General features: G+C 41.4%; 1 protein-coding gene across 1 annotated transcript in view; it reads right to left on the minus strand.

Moving 5' to 3' along the window:
• Positions 1-800: 800 nt before the first annotated feature.
• Positions 801-25,698, minus strand: part of PTPRG (protein tyrosine phosphatase receptor type G) — a 389,517-nt gene continuing 364,619 nt past the window's right edge. Inside the window, exons 16-29 of the mRNA XM_014872991.2 lie at positions 21,014-21,110; positions 19,320-19,402; positions 18,956-19,090; positions 18,593-18,727; positions 18,027-18,199; positions 16,724-16,859; positions 16,237-16,383; positions 14,272-14,365; positions 12,932-13,008; positions 12,376-12,504; positions 9,958-10,104; positions 9,073-9,215; positions 6,579-6,714; positions 801-5,873 (exon numbers count right to left, since the gene is read on the minus strand). Coding sequence (XP_014728477.2) covers positions 5,727-5,873; positions 6,579-6,714; positions 9,073-9,215; positions 9,958-10,104; positions 12,376-12,504; positions 12,932-13,008; positions 14,272-14,365; positions 16,237-16,383; positions 16,724-16,859; positions 18,027-18,199; positions 18,593-18,727; positions 18,956-19,090; positions 19,320-19,402; positions 21,014-21,110 — 1,779 coding nt within the window. The 3' untranslated portion in view covers positions 801-5,726. The remainder of the gene's footprint in view (positions 5,874-6,578; positions 6,715-9,072; positions 9,216-9,957; positions 10,105-12,375; positions 12,505-12,931; positions 13,009-14,271; positions 14,366-16,236; positions 16,384-16,723; positions 16,860-18,026; positions 18,200-18,592; positions 18,728-18,955; positions 19,091-19,319; positions 19,403-21,013; positions 21,111-25,698) is intronic.

Raw genomic sequence — 25,698 nt, forward strand, 5'->3', positions numbered from 1 at the left:
GTGCAGATGCTGTTCTGGAGGCTGAGTGCTGCTGTGTTTCTGAAGGTGCTGCTGTGTTTCTGAAGGTGCTGCCAGCAGCAGATTGCAACAAAAATCTGCCCACAAACCCGAGCTGCTTCTCCCCAAGGACAACAAAATGGGTAACACAGCCCTGAGCACAGAACCAGAATGGGAGGTGGAGTGTGGAGCTGGCATCACATTTGCACACCTCAGTGACAGCTCCTGGCTAGAGCAGCAAGGTGTGACTACTAACACACTCCCTGGGGGATATCTGCTGCATTGTCTCCAGAATTTGGAACATCTGCACACCCCAGCCCGTCTGAGATGGGAATGAGTATTTTTGCTTTTCCTGCCACAGTGCTGGGGTTGAACAATGCCATTCATCACAGTAGATTGGATGATGATGGCTTGGTGGAAGCCCTTGTTCCTCCAGGGTCCTAAGCCAGAAATAGATTGAAGGAAGCTGGCAAGAAGCTCAGGATCTGAGGTCCTGTTCAGAATGGAGACAATCCCCCTTCCAAAGGGATTTTGATGGGTCACAATTGTCTGGGGAGGAGCATTGGTGGAAAGGAATGGGGTTATTTACTGGCACTTTCTAATAGTTGGAGACAATTAAGAAGGGAACAGTGAACTCCACTATCACTGGCAGTTCCCAGCTGAGTCTTGCTTGGAAATCTGAGATCTAATTAAAGCAGGCCTAGGATCTCATCATTCTTCCTGCACGCCTGGGACAATGAAATACTCACTCCTGCATCTGTTCCTTGTGTGTACCTCATGCAAATAAGTAAGGAGTCCGTAAATACATCAAAAACCATACTTTATTTTATGTATAGCAATACAATTTACATATTAAATAACACTATAATAGAATGATTTGATATAGTTTAACATAACAAAAAGAAGATTCTTCAAGTTACAAAAAACCCCCAAACAAAAACCAAAAATGAACAAAAAGTCTCCCTCAAAATACTCCCTCCCACCCTTTCCCCAAACCAAACACCACATTTTTATTTTTCTTCTGAATGGATCAATGAGACAAACGTATCTAGTGACTGGCTAAGTCTAAATCCTGTTGCACACACTGACAATGGAATCCAAAAATAAAATCCAACTTTCACAACCACTGCCCCAAAGAAATGACATGTGTGGAAATCTTTTTTGGAGTGTGATGATGGCATCTCACTACCTTGAAACACAGAAGGTTTGTATTCACATAACCACCACAGAACTAGGAAGGAGGTGAAACTAGAAAAAAATTAGCTTTATATGAAAATATAAAATTCTATGATTATATACCATAGATACAAAGTTTCCAGAAGATGCTTATCTAAGCAACAAAATATTTACAGTTTTAATGACTTTGCTATTTTAAAAATGAAGGAAAAGAAAATAGGAGTACACATGAATGCTTCGGTCTTTAGAAACAATGGCTGCTTGCTAGTCTCAAGTGTTCTAACAAAACAAAAAAGTCACTACCCCAAATGTTGGAGAGTTGTGACATTGTATAAAATTGACTATCTCCTCTTTTGGAGACGTTTATTCTTAAAACTCAAGACATTTTTCTTGAAATTAATTATCCTCTGTAGAAAATGCTTCCCTTTGCAAATAGTTAACAAAAACACTAAAAACAGTTTAACAGCTAAGACAAAGTAGAGGCCAAATCTCTTTATTACAGTTCCTCTCTTTCCTTATTTTTGCATTCCTTCTCCTTTGACAAGTGAAGCCAACGTAGTTCACATTGTAAGAATGGCAACAAGGAGAAGAAGAGCAAAGGGGTAACAGTGAATTGCATCTGGAAAAAAAAAAAGAGAAAAAAGAAAAAGAAGAAAAGCAATGCAGTAGATTAACAAATAGGCATTTTCCCTTCATATAAAAATTCACTGGCACCATTTGAACATAAACTTCAGAACAAAAGATCTGATGTCAAGACATGAATTTGAGAAAGACTGCTAAATCTTCAAGACAACTACATTTTTTTTTAAATTAAGTTGGTTTTGTTTTGCTGAGAATTAGTAGCATGTATCTTTGGTAGAATCCATATCTATACTTTTTAGCTTTTAAATAAAATACATCAGCTTAAAAAAAGATTAATGAGAAGGCAGTTGTGCTGTATCATAAAGATTCTTCTCCTAATGTTCCAATGTATCACTCTGTGTTCAAGCAATTCGAGCAGTCAGGAACTGGAAAAACAACTGAAATTTTGCAGATCCTGTAAATGACTCCACTAACCTAGAGTAGACCCACAGCACAGGAACAGTCACTTACAAGGAAAAGTTTAAGGGGTTTGGATTTTTCTTTTTTCATGTTTCTAAATTAGCACTTGGAAACAGACACTGAAATACTAAGGACAAATGTTCAAAATGAATGTTCTTTAGACATTGATCCTGCAGAAGACTCGGTGCTTACCCTGCACACCTGAGTGGTCCCACAGCTCCCCCAGACCTTCCTACCAAAGCCAAGCTCACACACAGGAGTGTTTGGAGGGTGGATTATTCTGAGCCTGCCACCTATTTCAGATGTTCAGATGACACAGATGCTTTCCAAGCATTCCCACTTGGAAAGCCTGGCTGCTCTTATGGTCTCAAGACACAGTTCAGGTCTTTCACGCGGTCTACAGGCACAGGATACGTGCAAGACATGGAGAAATGGCATTTCTAAATGTAGACATGTGTGCTTCATTCCTTCTGTTCCTTATTTCTCAGGGCTGGTGCTGAGGACCACACTCTGCAGTGATATAGGAATGTTCTCAGGTTCTCCTAACTTGCAGACCTGCACATTGCTTGGGAACCTTGGATGCTTGAAAGACATCCTGACTGAATGGCAGGAGCTGGGTACAGCAGAGGGGTTGGGGTCCCAAAAGCAGGGTGGTGATTTGCAGAGCAGGTTTGGCTGGGCACTCGTGGGAGCATCAGGAGGGTTTATCAGTGCCCATCTCTGAGCAGACATTGCTCCTTCTGCCACTCACTCAGTCCCAAGGAAAGGGTGCAAACCTGTGTAGGAGAGCAGAAGTGCAGCTGCTTACAGGAGGATAGATTTGGCTCTTCTGTGTGCTTAATCCTGACGTTCACAAGCCATTTCTAGCTTCACCCCTTCAAGCCTCGTGCATCACTACCATCTATTGGCTACCTGGCTGTCAGCACAGCATTTAACATACAGCTCCCTTACAAAATAATCCATGGAGAACTCATAGAACATCAGTGTACATTATTTCCCCATGGATTAAACCCCAAGCAAGTATTTCAGGTGTTGGAAAATGCCAATGCAAATGTATGGATTTCCAAAGCATCTACCAAAGTTCAACCCCTGCAACCTTCATTCACTGATGTTTAAAACTTGTGAGAAGGTAAGGGATTAAACCAAGGGTATTCAGGCAGTGTGTCACAAACCACAGTTATCTTCCATCATGCTAGTGTAATGAAAATAATCACCTGAAAGTACTGAACAAATCCAACCTCTTGATGCCTGCAGTAATCTTTTTGTCACTTAGTTGTCAAGGTTTGAATTTCTAACTTCTCCCTACATCTCCTCAGGAACTTGAAATACTTCTAGATTGAGCTGATCCAAAGCTGGGTCCAGGTTCAGGACTGGGGGCACAGGGGGGCTCTGCACTTGAGAACTTACTTAAACCATTCTGTTACTGGGGTGTAGTGACTGGAGGGCCAGTCCTAACTCCTACTGACTCCCACCTCCATGCAGTGCAAAGGGGATGCAAACTACAATCTTTTGAAACATTCTTCACGTATTTTATTTGGACTAGCTGTTGCTGGACATGGGATTTCTCTACTTAAACCATGGGCTTATTAAATTGTTTAGTATTAGCAACCGGGATCGCTTGGATGGAGGGATTCAACAAACTGAGAAGTAAAAGGTGACTGTAAAAGGTTGCTGATGAATCCTTGAATACTTTGAATCTTTCTCTTGTTAAGATAAAAGGCCAAATGTTAGCACATATCAGTTTGCACAGCTCCTCTGCTCTCAGGGAGGCTGTATCAGTTTGCACCTTAAGAGGTTCTGAACCAACATATCTACTCTCAGAATCCTTTCAAGCAGTTTGCATTCAGTTTCCTTGTGAGTGAAAATACACAGAACCTTGCCAAATGTCTGTATTTCAGCAAGATTGGACTGGCAGAAATTAATAGGTTTACATTGAAAAAAAAAAAAAAAGCTGTAATATTTTGACAAGTCCTGGAAAATTACAATGCACGTTTTCTGTAGTTTAGAAGTGAAGAAATTAATGCCACATATAAGGGATGGTGCCTTTAACTGTACACCAAGGGTCAGGATGACTGAAATCACATATTTCCTTCTCCAGGCAGAGTCAATAACCCCTCCCTACTCAGCCAAGCTATGAAGGGCACAAGTAATTTTTATTTTCAGGAGAATTAAGCAAGTGCTTACTTCTTTTGTTAAACAGGGATTGACCTTGTTGAATTGCAAACGAATACAAAGGAAGAGGGAGCCAGTGAGGATGTAAACTTAAATGCTCCAAACAATAATTATTTACATAATCTGGGGGAAACCATTCTATTGGCGTGGGAGGGATAACACAGTAAGCTAGGTTTTTGCTAAAGAATTAGTCTGGCAAAAAAAAAAGAGGGAGAATGTAACTTTATAGGTAGTTTTTTTATTAGTTTGCTTCACCAGTAAATATGGATCAGTACTTTATGTTTTAGCACTAAAGTATGAAAATTACACACCTGTAAAAATGGCATCTAACAGTTATGAAATTAAGAAACGCCTGTCATCATGTAACATACCATTAGGTGTGAGGTCATATTCAAGAAATAGTAAGGAAATTAGATGTGTTTAAAATATTGAATAGCTTAGTAATGTAAAATATTGCTACCTTTAATATATCTGAAAACTGGTCTGGTTTTGGGTCATTGTTGATTTCTCACTGTATTGGCTCCAATGAAAATAAAACCAAAATACTTTCCCGTCACAGGGCTGGTTAAAAACCAAAATCAACATTTTCCTGAATACACGGGGAAACTTTGAAATTGTAAATTCAAAACTTATCACCGCATCCCACATATGAATTGCATCTAATTTATAATTATATTGTATGTAATTTATATATTCCATGTGAAGCAAGTCTCAGGCCTGTAAGTGTACAACACAGCAATTTGAAACAATACAGAAATAATTGTTTCAGCTCCACAAGGCTGTTAGACCTTCACTGCAGCTAATAATCACCTGCCACATTTTGTCAAGAAAGGATGAACACTGCTCATCCACTCCACTGGAATGCAGAACAACATTACCGAAACTTCGACATGATCACTAAATAATAAATATGGTACGAAGGGGTACAGTATCTGTTGTAGAAAGAATCCATCTGGCCTAGCATTCAAGATTTAAGATTCGAGGGTCACTGTAGTTAGCAAAACTTCACTGCATTTAAACAAAACAGAAAAAGCGTATGTTTGTTGTCATGGAATGTCACATCAGGGCTTGTCTTGTATTAGGATATTATAGGCAGTAACACTGATCATATAGTGCAAACTAGATAAAATTGCGTTTCACTGTGTGAAATAAACAGAGGTGCAAATGCTCAGTAGGATACCATTAAGACATAAAATGGCAAAAAATAAATATCAAAACTTTTATCAGTGTAAAAAAGTAATTGGGTTATTGTATAACCTAGAGTCTGGCAAAAAAGGCCTCAAAAAAGTTCACTCAGTCTTCAGAAGTTCTACAAATTAAGTGCCTTTTCAGGTTTCCAATTAGACAAGAGACTCCATGCTTTCTGCGGGATCAGATTCGTCACTGGCCATCACAGCACCGTTTTTGTCCAGTGTCATGGGACCATTTCCATTTTCCTTAGTGCTGACCAAGCTTAGCATTGCCTTATAAAGAAACTGGTACTGTTCCTGGAAAAGAAAGAACAACTTATTTCAATCCTTTAGGTGTACCTAAATGAGTGGCACTTTAATTTGGCATTTCCAGGGAAGGTCATGGGTATTCATTATCAGACACATACACATAGCAAAGAAATAGAGCAATTACCTCTGTTCATGCAGTTTAACTTTCTCAACTCGAACTCCAGTTTTGGGTAGATTATATTATTTCTGATATACTATTCAACACTTTAGGGAGGCAGGACAAAACCCGAGGCCACAGCTCAGACCCAGGTCACTCCCTGTGTGGCAGAACCTTGTACCACACACACTGAGGGGCAATGGGGCTGCTCTTGCTGGACATGCAGGGAAGAGCCTCATCTCCCTGCAGCTTCACCTGCCCTGAGCATCCCTTCAGACCACAACGTGCCAGATCTAAAAAGCACAGCTTAGCTCACAGGGCTGGCAGGCAGATGGTGACAAGCTGAAAAGTCCTTCCCTTATGATGCTCCCCTCCAAAGTATGAGAAATAAGTTTAAGTGCAAATCAGAGACTTACAGTGTGGTTGTGAGGTTAACAAAAAATGACAACTACACAAAAAAAGTTCAAATGCAAATTCTGCTTTCTAGCAGATGCTGTAGGGCTTGATAACATACACAATGCATGTTTTAGTTCATGCTTTTGGTCTCAGATAAAAACCTTGTAAACTGTCTATTTACAGTCCATTTAAAGACTTACAATGTCTGTAAATACTCCAGGCCGCATAAGATTTATCATCTTTGCCACCTGGAAAACATCGACAGCATTTTCATTCTCCAGCTGCTGAGACAGAGTGGTAAGGGCACAGAGAGTTCCCGCTGACACAGCTCCATACCTGGAAAACCACATCAAAATGAAGAGTTACTCAGAAACACACCTGGGCACTGGAACAGAGTCATGAAAATGTTGTTATAGTCCTATTTGATTACTGTAGTTCCTCTTCATATCTACTAAATGCTTGTTTTATGGTGGATAATTTTTTTGGCTTTTTAATTTATAGAAGAAATTTGATGGTACACCAGTCATCTCAGGTTATCTGCACTATTCAACACAAAGAACTGTATCAGCAGCAGAACATGAGCCATTCCAAAATACCCAGCCTGGAGACTGTAACACTGAAATCAGCTCTCCCACACCACATGGGCTGAGAGCATCTGCATTACAGGGGACTGTATTTTAAATTCATTAGTGGGAGCTCAAGCAAAACGTGAGTGATTAGAAAGAAATGAGACTTTGCCGCTTCCTCCCCATCTGACAATTGCAGAAAACTAACACGGCTCTGTGGTTCTCACAAATAAATGGGGCACATCTCAAAGTCTTGCCTGTGTCTGATTTACTGGTAAAGGCAACATCCCTGAGCCAGGCACCCAGGAGACATTACAGATTTTGAAGAGTTGAGCTGTGTTGTCATGTAATAAAACCCCAAGCAGCAGTTATTCATTAGGAGCACAACTCAGTCCTTGAGATATCCTTGAGACACTGGTCAGGTAGAAACCTCAGTGCTGCAAGCCTGGGGATGTGCTCAGGCTGTAGGTGCAGGCACACCATGAAGGATCCTGCACAATGGCTCCTCAGAAGTACTCAGGAGACTGAAATTCTGTCCTGGCTGTGCTATAGGTCTGTTCTGTGACTTTAGAAAGTCTATGTTTAAATGCTCTCACTGGTAAATGGGGGCATCAGTGCTGACCTGCTCTCTAAGCCACTTGGAGAGCTTTATATGAAATCTGAAATAATCAGCAAGTGCTGCAATACCATCTTGTATTACAAGATTGCCATTTTCCCATGGAAATTAAGACATATGCTGACTTAATTTTCTATGATTTTTTGCAAACTCAAACTCAGTTTATCTAGAAATGGGACACAGAACTCAGATCACAATAGATGTGCTCTATTGGATGTAAGGTTTAGAGGAGAAGCAGCAGCACCATACAGATGGCTGTAACTCATCTACAGGGACAGTGAACAAAGTGGCCAGAGCATGTACTTGTCAGGTCAACTAAATCCCTCTGAGGGTGTAATACATCATTTTCACTTGGGCTGGTAATTTCCAGTTTCTAACAATCTGAAGACTTTCCTTGCAGAAAATTATGCAGCAGATCTTTATGTAGTTGCCTACACTTGGGCAGTTACATTTAAATATCTTGACAACTGTCTCAAGTTGGAATTTCTGAACTTTTAAAAATGTTATCAAGTTCATCCCACCATGTACTTCCTAAATACCACATAAATTTAGTTATCTGCAAGTTCATATATTTGGAATTAATTTGCAGTTGTAATTATTAGTGGATTATGTGATATAGTTGTTGCATGTAGCAAAGGGAAATTTTCATTTTCAGCTACATTTCCTTAGACTCCAATTAAAAGCAGAATCTACATTATGTATTAGGCATAAGGATAAAATCATTGAGTATGACAAATAAACCAAAAAAGCAATGTACAGAAAAAATGACTCAGCATTGCTTGGAATGCAATTTTGATTTTCTTTTTTTTTCATCTAGCAATGAAATGCCCAAATCAATAATGTTTCTAATTTTGTAAAACATAATCTTAAATACTGCAAGAGCAGCAAAACTTCACTTCAGACTACCCAAAGCATGAATATTAAAACCAGCCTGGAATTAATCAGTGCTGGTGAAAGGCAACAGAGCTTAAACTCTGCATAAGCAAGGCAGGAGGAGGTGGTGGGACAAAAACTACTTGCTGGTCATTGTGAGATACAGCTGAGCTGAGCTTGTTCTGTCTCACATGGCACATGAAACCTGAGCTCTTAGACAGGGGCTTGGGCTGTTTTGAAACTTGTTTCCATCAGCCCATATTAGGCTGCTTAGAGCCTTATCTAAACCGAAGCTCTGCTGGGTTCTGAAACAGGTTGTAGGACTTGCTTGGGATACTTCCAGGAGCAGAAGAACCCAAAATGCTTCCAAAGCAAACAGCCTCACCTCCTGAGTCCACCTAAGATTATAACTAACACAAAAACTACACTAAATAAAATTTATTTGGCCTCAGATGCCAACTGAAAACTCATCCTTGGAGGTTTATATATTCTTAATCTGTTCCCTGGCCTACTAACCCACACCTACTCCTGGACTATTAAACCCCACCTACTCCATGCAGGAATGGACATCAGTCCTAACAAGTGTCTTTCAGCTGAGTGTACAATCTGCACATAAATGGGAGAAAAGTGGTGACATACTCATCATGAACTATGGTGGGGCCATCCCTCGTTAAGGCCTCTTCCTTGATTACATTGATAAGCTCAAAGGTACTGCTTATGGGAGCGTCAGGGTTTGGCCATTTGGGACACTGAAAGTGGCGGACTTCCAGAACGTAGTCATCCTGCAATGACAAACCAGCTGGCATTAGCTTCCTCCCTTCACAGACATCCCTCCAGGGACAGGAGCAAAGAGCCACTGCACACTGAAGGGAAACTTTCTTCTTCCAAACAGTTTACATAGAAAGAGGACACACAGCTCCAGCATGTCTGTAACAGCGAACACCCTAAAATAATGCAAGTTTTGACAAAATGTTTAATCAATAAAAGATTTTGTATTTGAATTCAGGGCTTATATGAAACCTCTCTCACAGTCCTTGCGACTCAAAAGTCAAGTAAGAGCAATCAAGTCAAATTTAAAAGGGCTTGCAAAGTAATGTCTTGCTGCAAAGTCCAGCTGCAATCCAGATAACAAACTAGAAACAAGTTTATAGTTCAAAAGAATCATGCTTACATTTTTTACTTTTACATTTTTATTTTAGTTAAGACCCCCAAACAATTAAACAATAAATGCTGACTTTTGTAAGCAGAAATAAGACAATACAGCTTGGTAAAATCACATCTTCACTTTCAAGCAAGACAGTCAATACTAGTCTTACTAGCTAGAGGAATCTACCTGGAAGTAGAAGATGTGAGAGGGAGAAGGAGCCAATGAGAATACCTTTCTCCTGAGAGCTACATGCATCCACACACATTTACAAGTAAATCCTTTTCAAAAATTTTCTGAACTCTTCTTTTTCTGTAGTTAAATGGCATCAGTATAATTTTGGTGAAAAGCAAAGACCCACATTTGAAGGTTTGCTTTACCTGGGTAGCTTCAAGGATAAAGTCATGGATGATAATTTGCTCTTCATTAGAGAGGCACAGTCTGTCTTTGCTGATAAGGGTCACAGTAAAGGCCTCACAGTTCATGGATTCCTCACGACTTGGCCAGTACACAAACTCATCTTCTGCCTGGAGAAATGAAAGAACACGCTACTGCAGCCTTTCAGGTACCTTGTGTGCAACTGAAAAATCCAGTGGATCAAAAAATTGCTTTGATAAATAGAGATGATCAGGAAGTGACCTTTAGAAAACACTTCTGTCTAAAACAAATTTACTATTACAGTAGGCAGTAAACCTGCCAGATCCTCTCTTTGTGTGTTCAAACAAGTAACATCTGCTTTTTAATTGGTTTCACAGGGAAATGGTTATCTTAGCTCACTCATACTTAACCTTTGTATTGTATCCCAGGCTTTATGACCTCTGCCTACACAGTTTTGTTTGAAAGTCAGATATTTGTTTAGAAAAAACTCATTGACCTTTAAAAATTAATGACTCGTTATTTTTAATTTGTGTTTATTGTGGTCTAATCCAAAACTCAAGGTCTGTAGATCAGGCCTAGGTAGAAGATTGATGGATACTTACGTAGGGCTTGAATTTTTAGGAGTGAGCGGAGGAGTGAAGAGGAAGAGAAAAATCCAAATATTCTTAGCCTTGAAAAAAAACACTGGCTAAACTTAATGCAAATTCCCCAGCAAAACACCTCTACTGAAGGGACACTGTAACCTCAGTGAGACTGGAAGAAGCTCAATTCTGAAGCAGACTGACTGACAGGATGTAGGTCAAAGCTGTTCTTTAAAAAATAACAGTGAATTCCTAATTTGCTGCACAGAAACGAAATTATAGTCTGTCACCACATACATGCAAAGTCTGTTTTTTCTCTTGGCTTCAAAGGTCTATGTCCTTGCAGTATGAACACAGAAGTTACCCTGGCCACATGCACAGAGCAAACCCGCATCTCTGGACATCCCATCTTTCAGTCATGAGCAAACATGAACTATGAACTGATGTCATCCTGCCATGGCCATGCACATCCCTCTAAAACCAGGTGAACTTCTGTGGGTCTGAAGCTCTGATGCACAAGACATGCAAGATACTTTTGAGATTTGGGATGTCAATGTTCATTCTGAAAATGTGACTTAAGGTCCTAAGTCTCTATAATTCTGTCCTAAATAAGCAGAAGCACTGGGAATCAGAGTAATATTGCTGAGTTCCAGGCAAGGGACCTGTCCTGCCAGCTGACAGGTCCTCATGCAGCAGGTACCTTCCATTATTGTCTTGTCCTTTGGCATTGCACATCCAGACCTTGGTGCTGCCTGAATCCTGTGCCAGCCCTTCCTGCCAGCCAACACATCCCACACTGACCACTGAGCTGATGAGGCTGGATGCCACTGCCTTCCTGGCCACCCTCCACCCTGGGAATGGTCAAGGTGAAACCAGTGTGGCTGAGCCCAGCATTCCCCCTTTACCCTTTAATCACTGTGGTTCTGCAGAGCTATTTCATGTACATGAGACAAGATCAGCCTCTTCATTTCCACCTGACATACTTTCATTTCATAAGCTCCTTCCCATCCGATCGAATGTCTCTGAGCACTCTTTGCAGTGCTGCACTCCCTTTCATCCCCACACACAAGCAGCATATTGACTGCTGCCTCTTTAGTAGCCCCTCATGACTGCTATTTTCCTGCTGTAATCATGGTGGTTTCTCTTCCACTTTCAGCTACAATTGTCTATTCACCTCAGTGATGCGTGCATGAAAAAACGAACCGATTAGTTCTTAATCCTTTTCAACACGCCCTCTTGAGACGTGCTAGTAAATCTGGAAGTAGTGATTAGCACTTCACCTGTGTCTCCTTATTCTCTCTCTCTGTCTGACTCATTATTTCCACTTAAATTAACATACTTGTTTGCTTTTTACTTTCATTAAAAATGGCATGTGCAGCCTTGCACAGTCACAGTCTTGCACGGCTAAAGGCTGAGGCTTAAGCTCATGGGCAAACCAGCAATTATCCTACTGTCCCTACCTTGCATTTCTGCTCCTCTCAAAGTCCTTACCCATAACCCCAGCCTCTCCATACCCTCAGTGCTTCCATCCTGCCAGGCAGCCCTCAGGAGCCCTGCAGATGCTGACAGCACTGGCATGCTGTGCTATCTGTGAGCCCTGTGGTCCCTGCAGCCCTGGATGTCCAGGGCTGAGTCAGAAGGTCACACCACAAGAACAGCCCCCACATCATGGAACTTATCTTTTTGTAACCAGCTTATGGAAAACTCTGAGCAGGTGGCTCAAAAATTGGCTTTGCTTTCAGCCAGAAAACAGCTCCAGCAGGCAACCAAGTGACCCTGTGCTGTGCCCAGATGGGCTGTGACAGTGGCACCATGCAGGGAGGGACACAGAAAACTCACCAGGCTCTGGTTGTCTGGCAGCATGACAATGATCTGTGCATTGTGGTCCCAGATCATTCTCCAGAAATCTTTAGTTGTATGTGGCAGTGGATGTTGGGTTATGATGAACTCATTACTCCTGTAGTAACCCTTTTGCAGCAAAACAAACACACAGTTACTTACTGCCTCCCATACTTTTAAAGCATTAATTTAATTTCTGGGGAGACATAATGACCCTATTTCATTTTACTCCCCAATATTTTCACACAGACTACATTTTCTTAACTTCATTTCAATTTTACAGAGTCCCTACTGCTTTAATTTACTTTAAATCCCAGTATTTATTTGACTGTATCTCACAGAAATACACATTCCATCTAAATGCATCTTGTAATTAATTTTTTTAGGCAAGAATCTTTAATAAAACATGGTTAATAGCTTTACATTATGGGGAAGGTGTTAAAATCTCATCTGTTAATACACAGCCATTACATACAGAATTAAGACAATTATAGGCATCTGGTATTTAGCACCTTAGAATTGATTTTACTTTGTAATTAGGTGTTGGCTTCCTCACCATGATATAAGAGGCATTAATGTAATCTGTTCCCTTCATTCCAGGCAGTGGTGCCAAGCCCACTCTAGCACGCTCAGCTATAACATTAAGAAAAAAAAAACACAGAGAAAAAAAAAGATCAAAGTCTGATCATGGCACAGTGCAGAAAGTAAGAATTTCTCAGCCGTTAACAAAGCAAACAGTGTGCAGCTCCCATCTCCCACAGGAGCAGGCCAGCACTTTAACTGCGTTAAAGCACTGCCTGCTAACACAGGATATAAAAGAGAATGTTGCACAATATTCCCACAAGGACAAAGTAATTTCAGGAATCAAATTTTACTATAGCAAAGATTTTCACAGCAGGCTGAATTACCAAATAACAGTATATGCAGTGATAACAGGGGATTTCGGGTAATTCTTGTGTGTAGTGTTCCATTTGTCTCCAGCAGCACACAAACCCAGCTGATTTATTTTGTTTTCCCTACCACTCTGTAGCACTGCCATCTGTCATAGGGTGAGAGAACCTCTAGAGACAAACATCTTCCCTAATGGGGAACCTCCCAGAAGTGTGTGCTCTTCTGCAGATCCACGCTTCTCTGTATTTGAGGGCTGGGTTCAACATCATCCTCAAGCCCTCTGACAGTCCCCAAAAGCCAAACTGAAATCAGTGCAGCTGCATGACACAAAGGGGCAAATCAAACAGCCTATTTCTAGCCTGTTCCCATCTGTTTTTAAGATGTATTCTGATGCCTTCCCTTTTTATTAACAAACTTCTTGGTGGACTGTATCTGTGCCACTATTACTCTGTGCTAGCTTGGGTATCATGTGTCCTCTGTGTCCTGTACTCTGGGTTATGTGATGGGGATGATGCTGTGCCCACGCTTGGTCTGGTGCAAGTTCATATTGCTTGACAGCCATGCACAGATTCCATTTTAATGACTGTGAAACTGTGTCCTTGGGCTCTAAATACCCTTAAATCTGGGGCAGCTCACACACAGAAATGGAGTGCAGTAGCTGAATTACAAACAACTGGTGCCAGTCACTCTGGGAGATCTCACCAGAGCTGGGAGCTGGTATCAAAGTAATCTCTCAGTATTCCATAGATTTATCCCCTACCTAATTATTCAAATTCTTAAGCACTTCAAATTAACATTTCACTTGGACAGTGCATCTGGCTGACACTGCAACTATTTCCTTTTGTTCCGTTTCATCAGGGTAATACCGAAAGACAAGACAGCTTGGGCTGAACAAAAGATTACATTTCCCCTTCCTAGTGGCTATGTCTTTTCATGCACAACACCGGGAGAATTCGGTACAAAAAGTTATGCTAGGCAGTAATCAAACCGAAGATGTGATCTTACATGGCACAACTGATGAGTTCCTGTTCTTCTCTTTGTTGCAGTCTTTCTGAGCACTGAAGCATTCCACGTATTTTGCATTACACTGTGTAACCAGCTGAAAGAGAATAAAGTAGTAAGTCAGCCCTCAGAGCGCTCTAAATGAAGAGAGGAGGTTTCTTTGCCAACTCCTGTGAAGATGAATTAGTAGAAGAATAAACTGCATTGTTAAACTTGTTTAAAGTACTCAAGTTTCCAATGGAAATCAACCTTTTCATACAACATGTTTAATAGATAAAAAGATCTCTGTAGCTCTCAGCTTTGAAACATCCTGCATATAAAGTTCCATCAAAACATATTTTCATGGAACACTACATTTTGTTATCTTTGAGAATACATTTCACAAAATTTCAGACATGTTTAGTCAGAAGCAGGTCTTGAGAAATAAAAGCTAGCAAAATAGAACAACAAAACTTTAATATTGTTTTGGTTTTTTTGGTCTTTTTTCCCAAAATAATAGCCAGATCATTCCTGCAGAATGTCTTTTTCTGATAAGCCTTTGGGGAATCTACCACACTGGCATCTGAAATCTCAGGCCATAGGCTACATTCTCTGGTCTGCCATATTCATCCTGGGCTGCCTAGAGGCACAAAGAAAGGCAGATTTGTATTTGAATACTCCCTCAGTACATGGGGAAACTGCCAGAGCAAAGAGAGTAAAGATGGCTTTCACATCTCCTGCACTCACACCTTGTTTCTCAGCTTCATTTCACCCTCAGATTGTTGAATGTAAATCGCTGTACTGGGGCATGAGGACAAGTTATTTTCTGCCAGCTCTGTGGCAGCAGCAGAAACAAGAGAAAGACCTAATAATTGTTGCTGGTCACATCCCAGTTTGAAATGCACTCTAAACAAGATAGCACTCAACTCATCTCTGCATTGGCATAAGCCCCATTAGAAGTTATGGGGTTTCTAAATAACTGTGCAATGTTGTCAGAGAAAGTAATTTCTGAAAATGGCACTTAGGGTTTTTAAACTTTGGCACGAGTCATCAGAAAACATATAATTTATAGATATAATTTATAGATATAATTTATAGATATAATTTATACATATAATTTAGAATTGTTTGTAAAAGTGCAACACTTTTAAAAACAACAAATCTTTGCCTCCTACTGCATTTTGTGTGGGCGTACGTGCACTTGCACTCATTTCTTTAATTTAGTAATTAAGCATCTGGAATGTCTTGAGTGATGGAGAAATACTGAGATTCCTAGAAGTGAATTCAGATTCATTTTTTGAATAGCTTGGCACCTGGTGTAATTTAACAGACTCAGTTCCTTGGGTAGTTATTGGGTAGTTATTAACTGTGTGAGTTTAGCTGTGAAAACAGATGTCATGTGTCTCCTTATGATACAAACTCTCACAAAATATTTTACAATGTAATCAAATAAAGTGCAATCAGAAAATCTTAGGTTTCAGATAAGAGACCTGGCCAGGAAGGAAGCAGCTATGACATAGCAGGAAACACAGCAATCGTCATGATTAGCAATGAGAAAGGCATATTGTGTTTCCTGGTCTTTAAAACGTTTGTAATCCCTTATCTACACTGATGAAATAGTAGGTGGTGCAAAGAACCTCATCTCTTGTCTTTGCCCATATCTATATGCATGAGAGTTTGGAGGAAGAATTCCAGCCAAGGACACAACAGGCTTGGGAACATGCAAGCCCCCTTGGGAATAGGGAGACCAGCAGCACAGTCCAAACCAGAGCCCATGTCCCTCTTCTCACCTCTGACTGAAGAGCATGAGCACTGATTTCCAGCAGTGAAGGAAGTGACTGTCTAGGACTGAACTTCTCAAGCTGCTGTGCTGTGCTGATCAAGTTTTCTGGTTTGGTTCCTTAGCCATGACAATAGACAGTGAAGACAGGCCATATAAAAGAGGGTAGGAAAATTAGGTCCTTCTGGATGGCAGTGATTAAGACTTACCTTGAACTGTTTTTCTAGCCGTGTCTTCCCTCCTATGCCAGGAATGAGGATGCTGTTAACATAGCTATGCAGCTGGTTTGCAGACACTTCAGTCTCCTTCCCAAGGATGGCTTCCAACAAGGCATCATGAATAAAAATGTACTGCTCCTAGAAAAGCATCAGTATGTCAGGTAGACATTTGAAATAACCTAAACAGCTGGCTTTGTCTGAGGAGAAGTGCACACTAAAGGAAAGGGTGTGCAAAACAAGCCACTCATGCAAATACTGACAAATTCAGAATAAATATAAATGTAGCACATACAACTCTGAACAAGTCAAAAACAAAATCTGAATTATTCTGGTCTAGAAAAAGAGAGGTATTCTGGTGCAGAAATACATCAGTAATATATTCAATTTTTACAGGGATGTAATTGGAAAAATCTATTCTCCTTTTGATTACAATGCAAAAATGAATAAGGCTTTAAATTCAACCCACTGCAATTTTTACCTCTGTCTGGACGAGGTAGTTGCGCTGCGTCCTGATATGTTTCAGGAAACCCAGGACATTAACTGTGCTTTTGTCTTTTATCTGCTGCAGCATACTGTCTATCACAATGTAGGTACCAGTTCTGCCAACACCAGCACTACAGAGAACATAAGAGAAACCCATGAAATACAGTCAGATGAAAGCAAATGCAGAAGTAGAACAGAACTAAGCAAATATTCACCTATTCCTGTTCATGGGCTTCCGTTTTCCTCCTAGCTTCAACCACTAAGGTTTCCCAGAAAAACGTTTTGGTTTTCTGGAAATATTACCAGGTATATAATTCCTCCCTTCTGTGGGTATTTCTGTGCTTCAAGATGAGGCTGAACACAATACGAGCCATCACAACTGTGCCAGCAGCATGAGGATGAGGCTGCCGTGGTCCTGGACTTCACACTCTAGCTGTTCACACTTGGCTCCTGTTTCCACTGATGCAGTTACTGGTGTTGGCTGGATGAAGCCCTACAGAGGAGGTCCACCCTTTGCCAAGCTCTGCTATGCTGGATTGACAAGGTCACTGCAGGCTATGAGATGGCTCTGGCTGGCTTCAGCCTTAAGGTAAACTTAAGCTAAATTTAAGGTGCACAGTGGAGCTGGAAATGAAAGTGGTACCAGTACTATGGGAAGGTATAAAAGAGAGCTAATCCTGTGGAACCAAAACTCCTAACAGAGAACAAGGGCAATCCTGGGCCCAAGAGAGATGGGAGCTCTTCAGAGAGTCTCAATTTCTGCCGAGGAAGGAGCTGTAGCCCTCATCATCCTCTCCTCTTTGATACAGTGCTGTGCAGCCCTCTCACACACAGGGATGAAGACCACATCCCTGAACTAGTATATTGACTGATCTATTGCTGTGACTGCAAGTGCTGGTGAGTGTGAGTGTGGTTCAGTGGCAATTGCATTCCCAGGTGTCCATGTATCCACACTGTTGGTTCCCAGCAGAGGTGATACTGTCCTGTCCATGCACTAAACTGGCAGGCTACAAACAAGAGTTTCCCAACTACATCAGTGCAATGTTCAGCAGCTCAGTATCATCATCAGTATCATCAGCATCAGTATCATAGCAAAACCCTGTTATCAAATGGGAAGCTTTTGCATTGGAGCTGTTTTAAGATGTAGGCAAAGTAGAGCTTGTGTCTACCTGCATTCCATGGGGCTGACATACCCCTCCTGTGTTAGTAACCTACAGTGCTTCTCTTAGGTGGTACAGAAAAGCACACACTGTGCTCCAGCTGTGCTTGCCATGGGTGGTTTGTCACAGCCATCATACCTGCAGTGCACCACCACTGGTCCCATGTCTGGGGTTCTGGCTGCCGAGGATCTCCTGACGAAGGTGAGCACAGGCAGAGCATACTCGGGCACCCCCATGTCAGGCCACTGGGTGTAGTGGTACTGGATGACAGTCCTCTCATTCTGCCGCCCTTTGGGGTTCCCTTTCTGACCCTAGGCACGAAGGGTGTGCAGAGACAAGAGAGAGGGGAGGGAAGAGAGGCATAAAAATGTCATCAGTCCTTCTTGCTTATCTGAGAAAGTGCTGGGCTCTAACAGAAGAAACCTGCAGCTCTGCCTCCTGATGGGTGGAGACAGAGTTCGAGGAAAAATACACGTGGGAACAGGTAATAACAGCAATTACAAGGACACCAAAGCAGCAGTACACTTGAGAAAAAGAAATACAGGCTAAACCTTAGCAACAGGTTCCTTGTAATCCTGTCTTTACTTACTTATTTCCCGCCCACCTGCCTCTCCAGGTTGCCTGTGCAAACTCTGTGTTTTGCTCTGGTGTGCCTTGCATCCTATACAAGCCAGAAGGATGGGAGCAGTGAAGGCTTGGCTCACCTTTTTCATCTTGGTGTTCCTGACGGTGAAGCGGCGCACGGTGTAGCAGGCGTGGACGTTTGTGCTCTTCAGCGTGACGATGATGTTGCCGTACTCCTCGCTGTTCTCCGTCGGCCAGTACTGATCACATTTCCTCTGAACACAGACACAGTTGGGTGAGTTGGGAAAGGGCCCGAGCTACTGCTTTGTGTTTGTGTCTAGAGCTTTTTGAAAACAGTCATGGCTCAGTTTGTATCCCTCTGCTCTGTTTGTTATGTGTTACGCATCAGCACATATTACCCCAAGCCATTTAAAACAAATTCTGCCCAGGTGATCTGGGGAAGTGTTAAGGAGCAACTGCTAACAAATGAGAAAATCTCTTACTCTTCCTTTTTCAACCAGGTTCGTAATCATGACAATGATTCCTGTATTTTGTTCCCAAATCATCCTCCAGAAATCTTCAAAGGTAGACTTTAAAGGTCCCTGGGTAGCAATGTAGGCTTTTGCTTTGTTGTAACCCTTCAAAGAAAACCATAATGCCAAGTGAGATTAAAGCAGTATCATGGCAGAAAAATTAATATTTTAGAGGTAACAAGAAAGGTGCTTTTCTCATTCAGAATAGTGAGGCATTTGTAGCAAAATTATCAGGTTAGAAGTTAGAAAATACAATCACATCACAAGTGACAATACTTCCTCCTTGTGGAAGGATTCAAAGGTAGAGCAGATAAAAACCATTAAAATAACTTACATCGACATAATTAGCATTAATGTAGTCACTGTGCTTAGAATCTTTCCCTGGTAAAGGCCTTAGCTTCACCCTGCTGTGATCATCTGCAGGATAAAAAACAGAGTAAAGACACATTAGGGAAACAGTGCAGAAATGCAGGCAAACATCCCATTTCCTGGGTATCAGGGCTACACAGAAGACACTGGCCTTGGACTGGAGTCAAGAGGGCCATGGCAGTATCTGTTCTTGGTCATCTGCTCATGTGCAGCTTGTCAGCCTTCACATCCCTTAAAGTATGTGGTTCATGCTGGGACAGCTTCTCTCTAAAGGGCACTGAAGCCTCAGGAGCACAATTTCTAGAATCATCTACATCACTCAGTGAGATTCAAAGAGCCAGGGCACCCCACAGGGCTGTGAAATGCTGCCTCTGCTTGGCTCAGCTCATTATCCTCCCCTCAGTGCTGGGCTCACACAGCTCTGCTGGCTCTGAGAGCTGACTGAATGTCCTCACTCCTTCACCACCATCATCACACCATGAGGACAGACTTGAGGCTGTGATCTTTAGCTCCTCTTTTTGTCTCACCCAAATGCCTGACTCCACCTTAAAGCAGGAAAAAATCGTAGTCCTGCTCCGAGGCAGAAGCACTGGGCTGGATGATGCTTCCAAATCCTGCAGAGATGAGACATGTGAGCCAACTTCAAGCATAAAGACTGGTTTCATTTGCCTTCCTTGAGGACCAGTGGAGGGAGAGGTTCCTCCAGTGATAATCTGGAGGATTGAAGTGCCTGCTTCAATCCTCCTTCAATGTCACATCTCTGTACCTAGAGAGACCAGACATCTCTGTCTAAAATCGCAGCTGGGACAAGCTCAATGAATGCCTTTGCCCAGGGCCTTATAATGGCAAGTCTTTCACAGGTCTGGGAATTGGTCCTCAGCCAGTACCTTGATTACTTCTGAAAATCTGTTACAAACATGCATTACCTTCCTACGCCATCAAAAGCATTTAAGATTTATTGCGATGTTTATGAACATTGTGAACTTTTTACGAGTGGGCTCTCCATGTCTGACCCTAAACAACAGTGACTGTTGCATCTATCATCCATTCCACGTAAGAGAGCAACAGGGAAAATGTTACTGCAGTTCCATCCTAGATAATTTGCATTCTAGAGCAGAGTCCAGATTTGCAGTTCTCAGAGGGATACAGGCAAAGCCTACTCTGTGCTACAAAGATCACAATTTGTCCAAATCCTACACAGAGCTAAAGCAGTTTGAAATATAGCAGATACACTGTAAGATTTAGCACCTTTGGGATTGTAGGGTAATCCCAGGAATCATCAGTAAAACTCTTTGCTCCTCCATGCACTTCCTATAGGCCAGTTTTCAGGCATTAGCAGGCAGGAGAGTTCTGATCATCAATTTATCCTGGTTATTCCTCTGCAAAATTTCATACCAGACTTATACTTCTAAAACTATGCTTGGACTGTCAAACTGTGAAACATTTCAAAACAAGAGCTGGAGTAAAATTCTGGCCGTGGAGAAGTCAAAACATTCACTGCCTTTGATAGGGATAGGATCTCCCACCCACAATGTCACTTTTATTACATCCTGTGTAATAATGTAACCTGGAGCCATCTGCCTGTCCCAGCCAAACTCTCTGCAAGAGGAGAGTGCCTTTTTGGGTTGATTCATTGTGCTTAGGCCAGTGCTTACTTACAGGCCAGGATGTTGATGTATCTGTTCTTGTGCTTGTTGTCAGGATGGTTGGAATGCTCTGCAGTGATGTTCATGTCAGCCGTGCAGCGCTGCACTTCCTAGGCAGAAAGATTATTCAAATGGAAAATTTGTCAGTCTAAAAAAAAACCTGAGCTTTCTCTCTTTTTGCAACAGCTCATGGAAACCACGTTCAAAGTACCAGTATTTTAATTGCTGTGTCAAACACAAAGTCTTTCAGTATTGTCCTGCGTGTTGTGTCTCACACCAGTCACGTCAGCTGTCCCTGGAGCATGGTCAGGCTTGGGGACAGATGAGCACTTTGAGCCCAGCCGTCCCCTCTGACCACCAGTCCATCACCTTCTGCACTGCATCTGCTGCCATCTCCACTCTGTCCCTCCTTGGGGAACTAAGATAGGGTCCCTCAGATGCAAGAGTGGCCAGTGCAGTGTAACAAACTAAGAACAAAAAACATTTCAACAGAAGACTTTTGATCGCTGGACAACTTACCTGCTTATAACCTCTCAAAATGGGGTTTCTGACATTTAAGTTTGGCACTGACCTTTTTGCTAGTTCTCTGCAGAGAGATGCCTTTTGTAAAATAAAAATAAAATAGGTCTCTGAAGATAACAGCAAGGGCTTGAAATACCACTGCTTGGACGCTGATTAACAGCTCCTGATCCGGTGAGGAGGGGGCTGCATCCAAGTATATTTACAAAGCAGACAGTGACCAAGCTTAGCAGGGTGCTCATGAAGCCAGAGATGCAGATGTTTGTCTAGCTTAACCCACCCCTTACTCTGTTCAACATCAGAATACAGAGCTATAAAAATGGGGCAATGGAGGGTCTTTTTTTGTGACTCTAAAGAGAAGCAGCCATTCCCCTAGAGAATTACACCCCTCAGAGACTGCCCTACAAATTGAATCACTCAGGCGTCTTTTCATCCCCAAGATACACCTTTTTAGTATCTGTTTAACCATAATCTTTCTGAAAAAGACAATCCTCTTTTTATCACTAGCATAAATATTCTTCATTTAAAGACATATTTTTGAAAAAAAATTAAAATTTGGAGTTTACGAAGTTGTGGAACAAATTATATTTATTCAAATCTTTTCTGACTCCCAGAAATTGCACCAAACAGAACCAATTTCCCCCCAGGATATGTGAGGAAGTGCCAAATTACTTTGTACTTCAGACTTTAAAAATAACAGTATAGAACCTAAGAGGCAAAGTCATTAGGAGCTCACAGCTGCTACAAAGATCATGAGCTAAGTGACAGAGAAAAATTATCACAAGAAATGCTATACAAACAGCAGATGTAGGAGTTCAGCATTATGCAGACATTTCACCAAGGACTTGCATAGCAATTTTGATATCTTCCCCAACATTTACATTTTAAAAGTGGAAAGTATACTAAAACCTTGTACATTTTATAGCTTTTATATCCATGTGACACTCTCAAATAACAATTGCTTCTCTTTCTCTTCCCAACCCTCCATAGGGAGAAACATACTGTGCTCAAGGAGATGAGCTGAGCAAAGACAAAGACGAATCAAGCAAAACTCTCAGCTGGCCCTAATGGAATTTTCATAGTTCCACTTCTATCAAATAAAAAAACTCATATTAAAGTGTGCTGTTCCCCTAATTCTGCCTGTCAGCTCCAGTAAGCAAGGGATTTGAGATTACACAATAGGCAGGATCAATTCAGCCTAAATCATGGTTGGAAAAGCAGGATATTTACATGTTAGGTTGATTTAATGTGATTTTGTTTTACCTATTTTTGCATTTAGAAATCATACAACATCACTGCTGTACTGTTACAGGTCACTCCTAAAAAATACCCTGCCCTTTTCTGAAAAGCCTCACATCAAACCCTACATCCCTGCATCACTATAAATTTTTTTTTAGAAGTTATTGGCATTGAAAAATTTATGCCAAATGCTGTAGAATTTAATACAGATTAATCCAATAAGGTTCTGTGGAGAATACTCTGAGAAGTCATAGAATTTAATAGGGAATTACCTCCCTGCTAAGGAATTTTCTCTGACAGTTTAAATACTACATAGTAAATGTATCATTTTCTATTAAATTCTATAGGATTTTTCCATAAGGGAATTGTTGGTGAGGTTAATCATTTTAATTAACCTTTTTATGTTGATGGTGACTGTTTCCTCGACTGTACATGTTCCCAGCTGGCCAATATAAAGTTAATAGAAGAGGAAGATTAAGCTAAGATGGTGAAAAACACAGCAATGGAAAAGGAGGTCTGACGCTGTGAGAGCTGATGATCTGAAAATGGCTTTTCTTAACACATAACATTCTAAATGGTTTTTAATACTCTGGAAAGCTGTTCTGATGGTGGATTCCTGTATCTGCACAATGCAAAAGCACAGCAAAAGGAGATAGTTACAGAAAAGCTTCCCCTTTGCCAATATGCCTCAGCTATTCTTGTCTTTTTAAAGTCTTCAGCCCTCCCCTCCAGTCCAGGACACAGCCAAGGCTTTGGGACACTGAAGCTGTCAATGAGAAGGGGACTGAGGGCATCCTCCAGCTCCACCCTGGCCTGGGTCTAACTGTGCCAAAACCCAGATGGGGTTGAGAGCAGAGGATGGGTATCCACACTCTTTTACCCTCCAAGGCTAATCTCTCTAAATTCTAACAGCAAGACTAGCTGCAATCTGTTATCTGTGCCTCTGTTCAGGGTATTATTTACCCCTTGGCAGGAGAGGACACCCCGGAGTTAATAAATAACACCCTGGAGAAAGTCCCCCCAAATCCTCATCTTAATTATGTCATTCTACTACATTTATGTATATCACGTATTGACTTTCCCAGCATTTCCTGTTGCTTATGCAATGAACACCCTGGGATTTCTAAACCCTACTGGCTACCAAGTCCTTCAGTTGCACTTAAAACATCACCATGATTGCATTACTATTACAACCTACGTTTGCAGGCAGGTCACCAGGTCAGGGCTGACCCCAGGCTGCTCACTGCAGCTCAGCCTAAACAAAGTCCTCTCCCAGCAGGCACAAAACTGTTACTGGCACCTTGGACTAGGACACGTAGTGTTTGTATCACCACGTTCATAATTCATCCATAAACTTTTCATCTCTAGAATATTTCCTTTGGCTTTCCTTAATCCTGCTTATTCTCCTCCACTGATTTTAATGATGGCTGGCTTGCACACTGGTGCTCCTCATGTTTAACTTCCCAGAACACATTACTGTCCCAGGATGAATGGATACAGGCTTTATTCTGTCCTTTCAACTTAATCATTGACAACCCTAGAAACCAAAGTACATGCTTTCAATTGACTGTTAGTTACTGTAAGAAGTGTTCTAGTCTATGCTATTATGGCTAATTTACCTTTTAATTATATTGTCCATGCTAATGCTAATTGGAATTTGATACACCCAGGTTTAACGACCCATTTTAATTGCCTTCCTAAAACAAGTTACAGATTAGTTTCTTCTAAACTTCAAAGAATTTCCATTTAAGTGTAAAATCAAACTGCTCCAGTGTCTTGCTGGCAGTACAAGGTTCTGAGCAGGAATTTTGCTACAGTGGCTGAGCAGGAACTCGGTCTCTTGATTTGGCCTTACAAAGCACTGCTGCTGTTGTTTCCCATTACTTCAGGCTGATGTCCTGGCAGGGGCTGAACTCTGAAAGCCTATGAATAGCAATGAGGAGTCAAAACAAAGAAAGGATCCTCATCTGAGCAACTAAACCCGAGAAGATCCATAGCTGTGTTTTGATATTAACGTTGATATTTTTCAGTATAGAAGCAGGTAGTTCATCCACCCCCAATATCAGTTTTGATATATTATTTTAATCCCGAATTACAAGAATTCTGTGGTAGTGCTCTTGCTGTTTGTTTTATCACAGCAAACATGAAGACAGCATACCAACAGAGACTGCAGATAGTATTTGAAGATATCCCCCAGGAACAGTGTAGATTTCTGCAATAATTTAGCACTGGTATAAACTCTTTAATGGCACTCGAGAGAAAGATGAGTTGGGGACAGCCTAGAAAGAGGTGAAAATAAACAAACCAAAAGGACTCAACACAGGAATAACATCAATAGATAGCTAAAAACTCCTGCAAAATGCATGAGAGAGGAAAGGATGGTGGGGCAGAGGTGTCAGAGTCTGACCAAAACCTTGCATTGCCCAGCCCATGGTTCATTCAAGTGGGGCTTCCAGGCACAAACCTTGGGAATGGCTGTGGTACTTTGGTTACTAACAGAAACCCCAGATAACTGAACTTCTTTTACTGCTTCTCTTCCACTTCATCTCTTAATTCACAACACCAATTTCTCAGGTTAGGTGAAGAAGTGAGATAAGAATTGAGAACTCCAGGAAACCCCTGTTCCGCAGCAGTCCTTCCTCCTCCAGCTTCACAGTGCTGCTTCCTTCTGGTTTCAGTACAGCAATGCACAGGCTGAGAATACCTCTAGTTAAGGCAATTTTGGGCCAAGGTTATAAAGCATTCCCAATACAGTATTGCCTGCTAGCAGCATGCTTTTGAAATGGCATCTTTCTGCTGCCAAATTCCTTGTGTAGATGCATGTGTCTGGTGTGAGCTGTGTCTAATCTGTAAGGGATGTCAGTATAACTAGACTGGGTTTTTAGTATCTCAAAAAGTGTGCAAAGTGCAGCATTATCTGTTTTCAATGCAACCCTTTGC

Source organism: Sturnus vulgaris, chromosome 11 (genome assembly GCF_052056855.1).
Source record: "Sturnus vulgaris isolate bStuVul1 chromosome 11, bStuVul1.hap1, whole genome shotgun sequence".
Taxonomy (NCBI): domain Eukaryota; kingdom Metazoa; phylum Chordata; class Aves; order Passeriformes; family Sturnidae; genus Sturnus; species Sturnus vulgaris.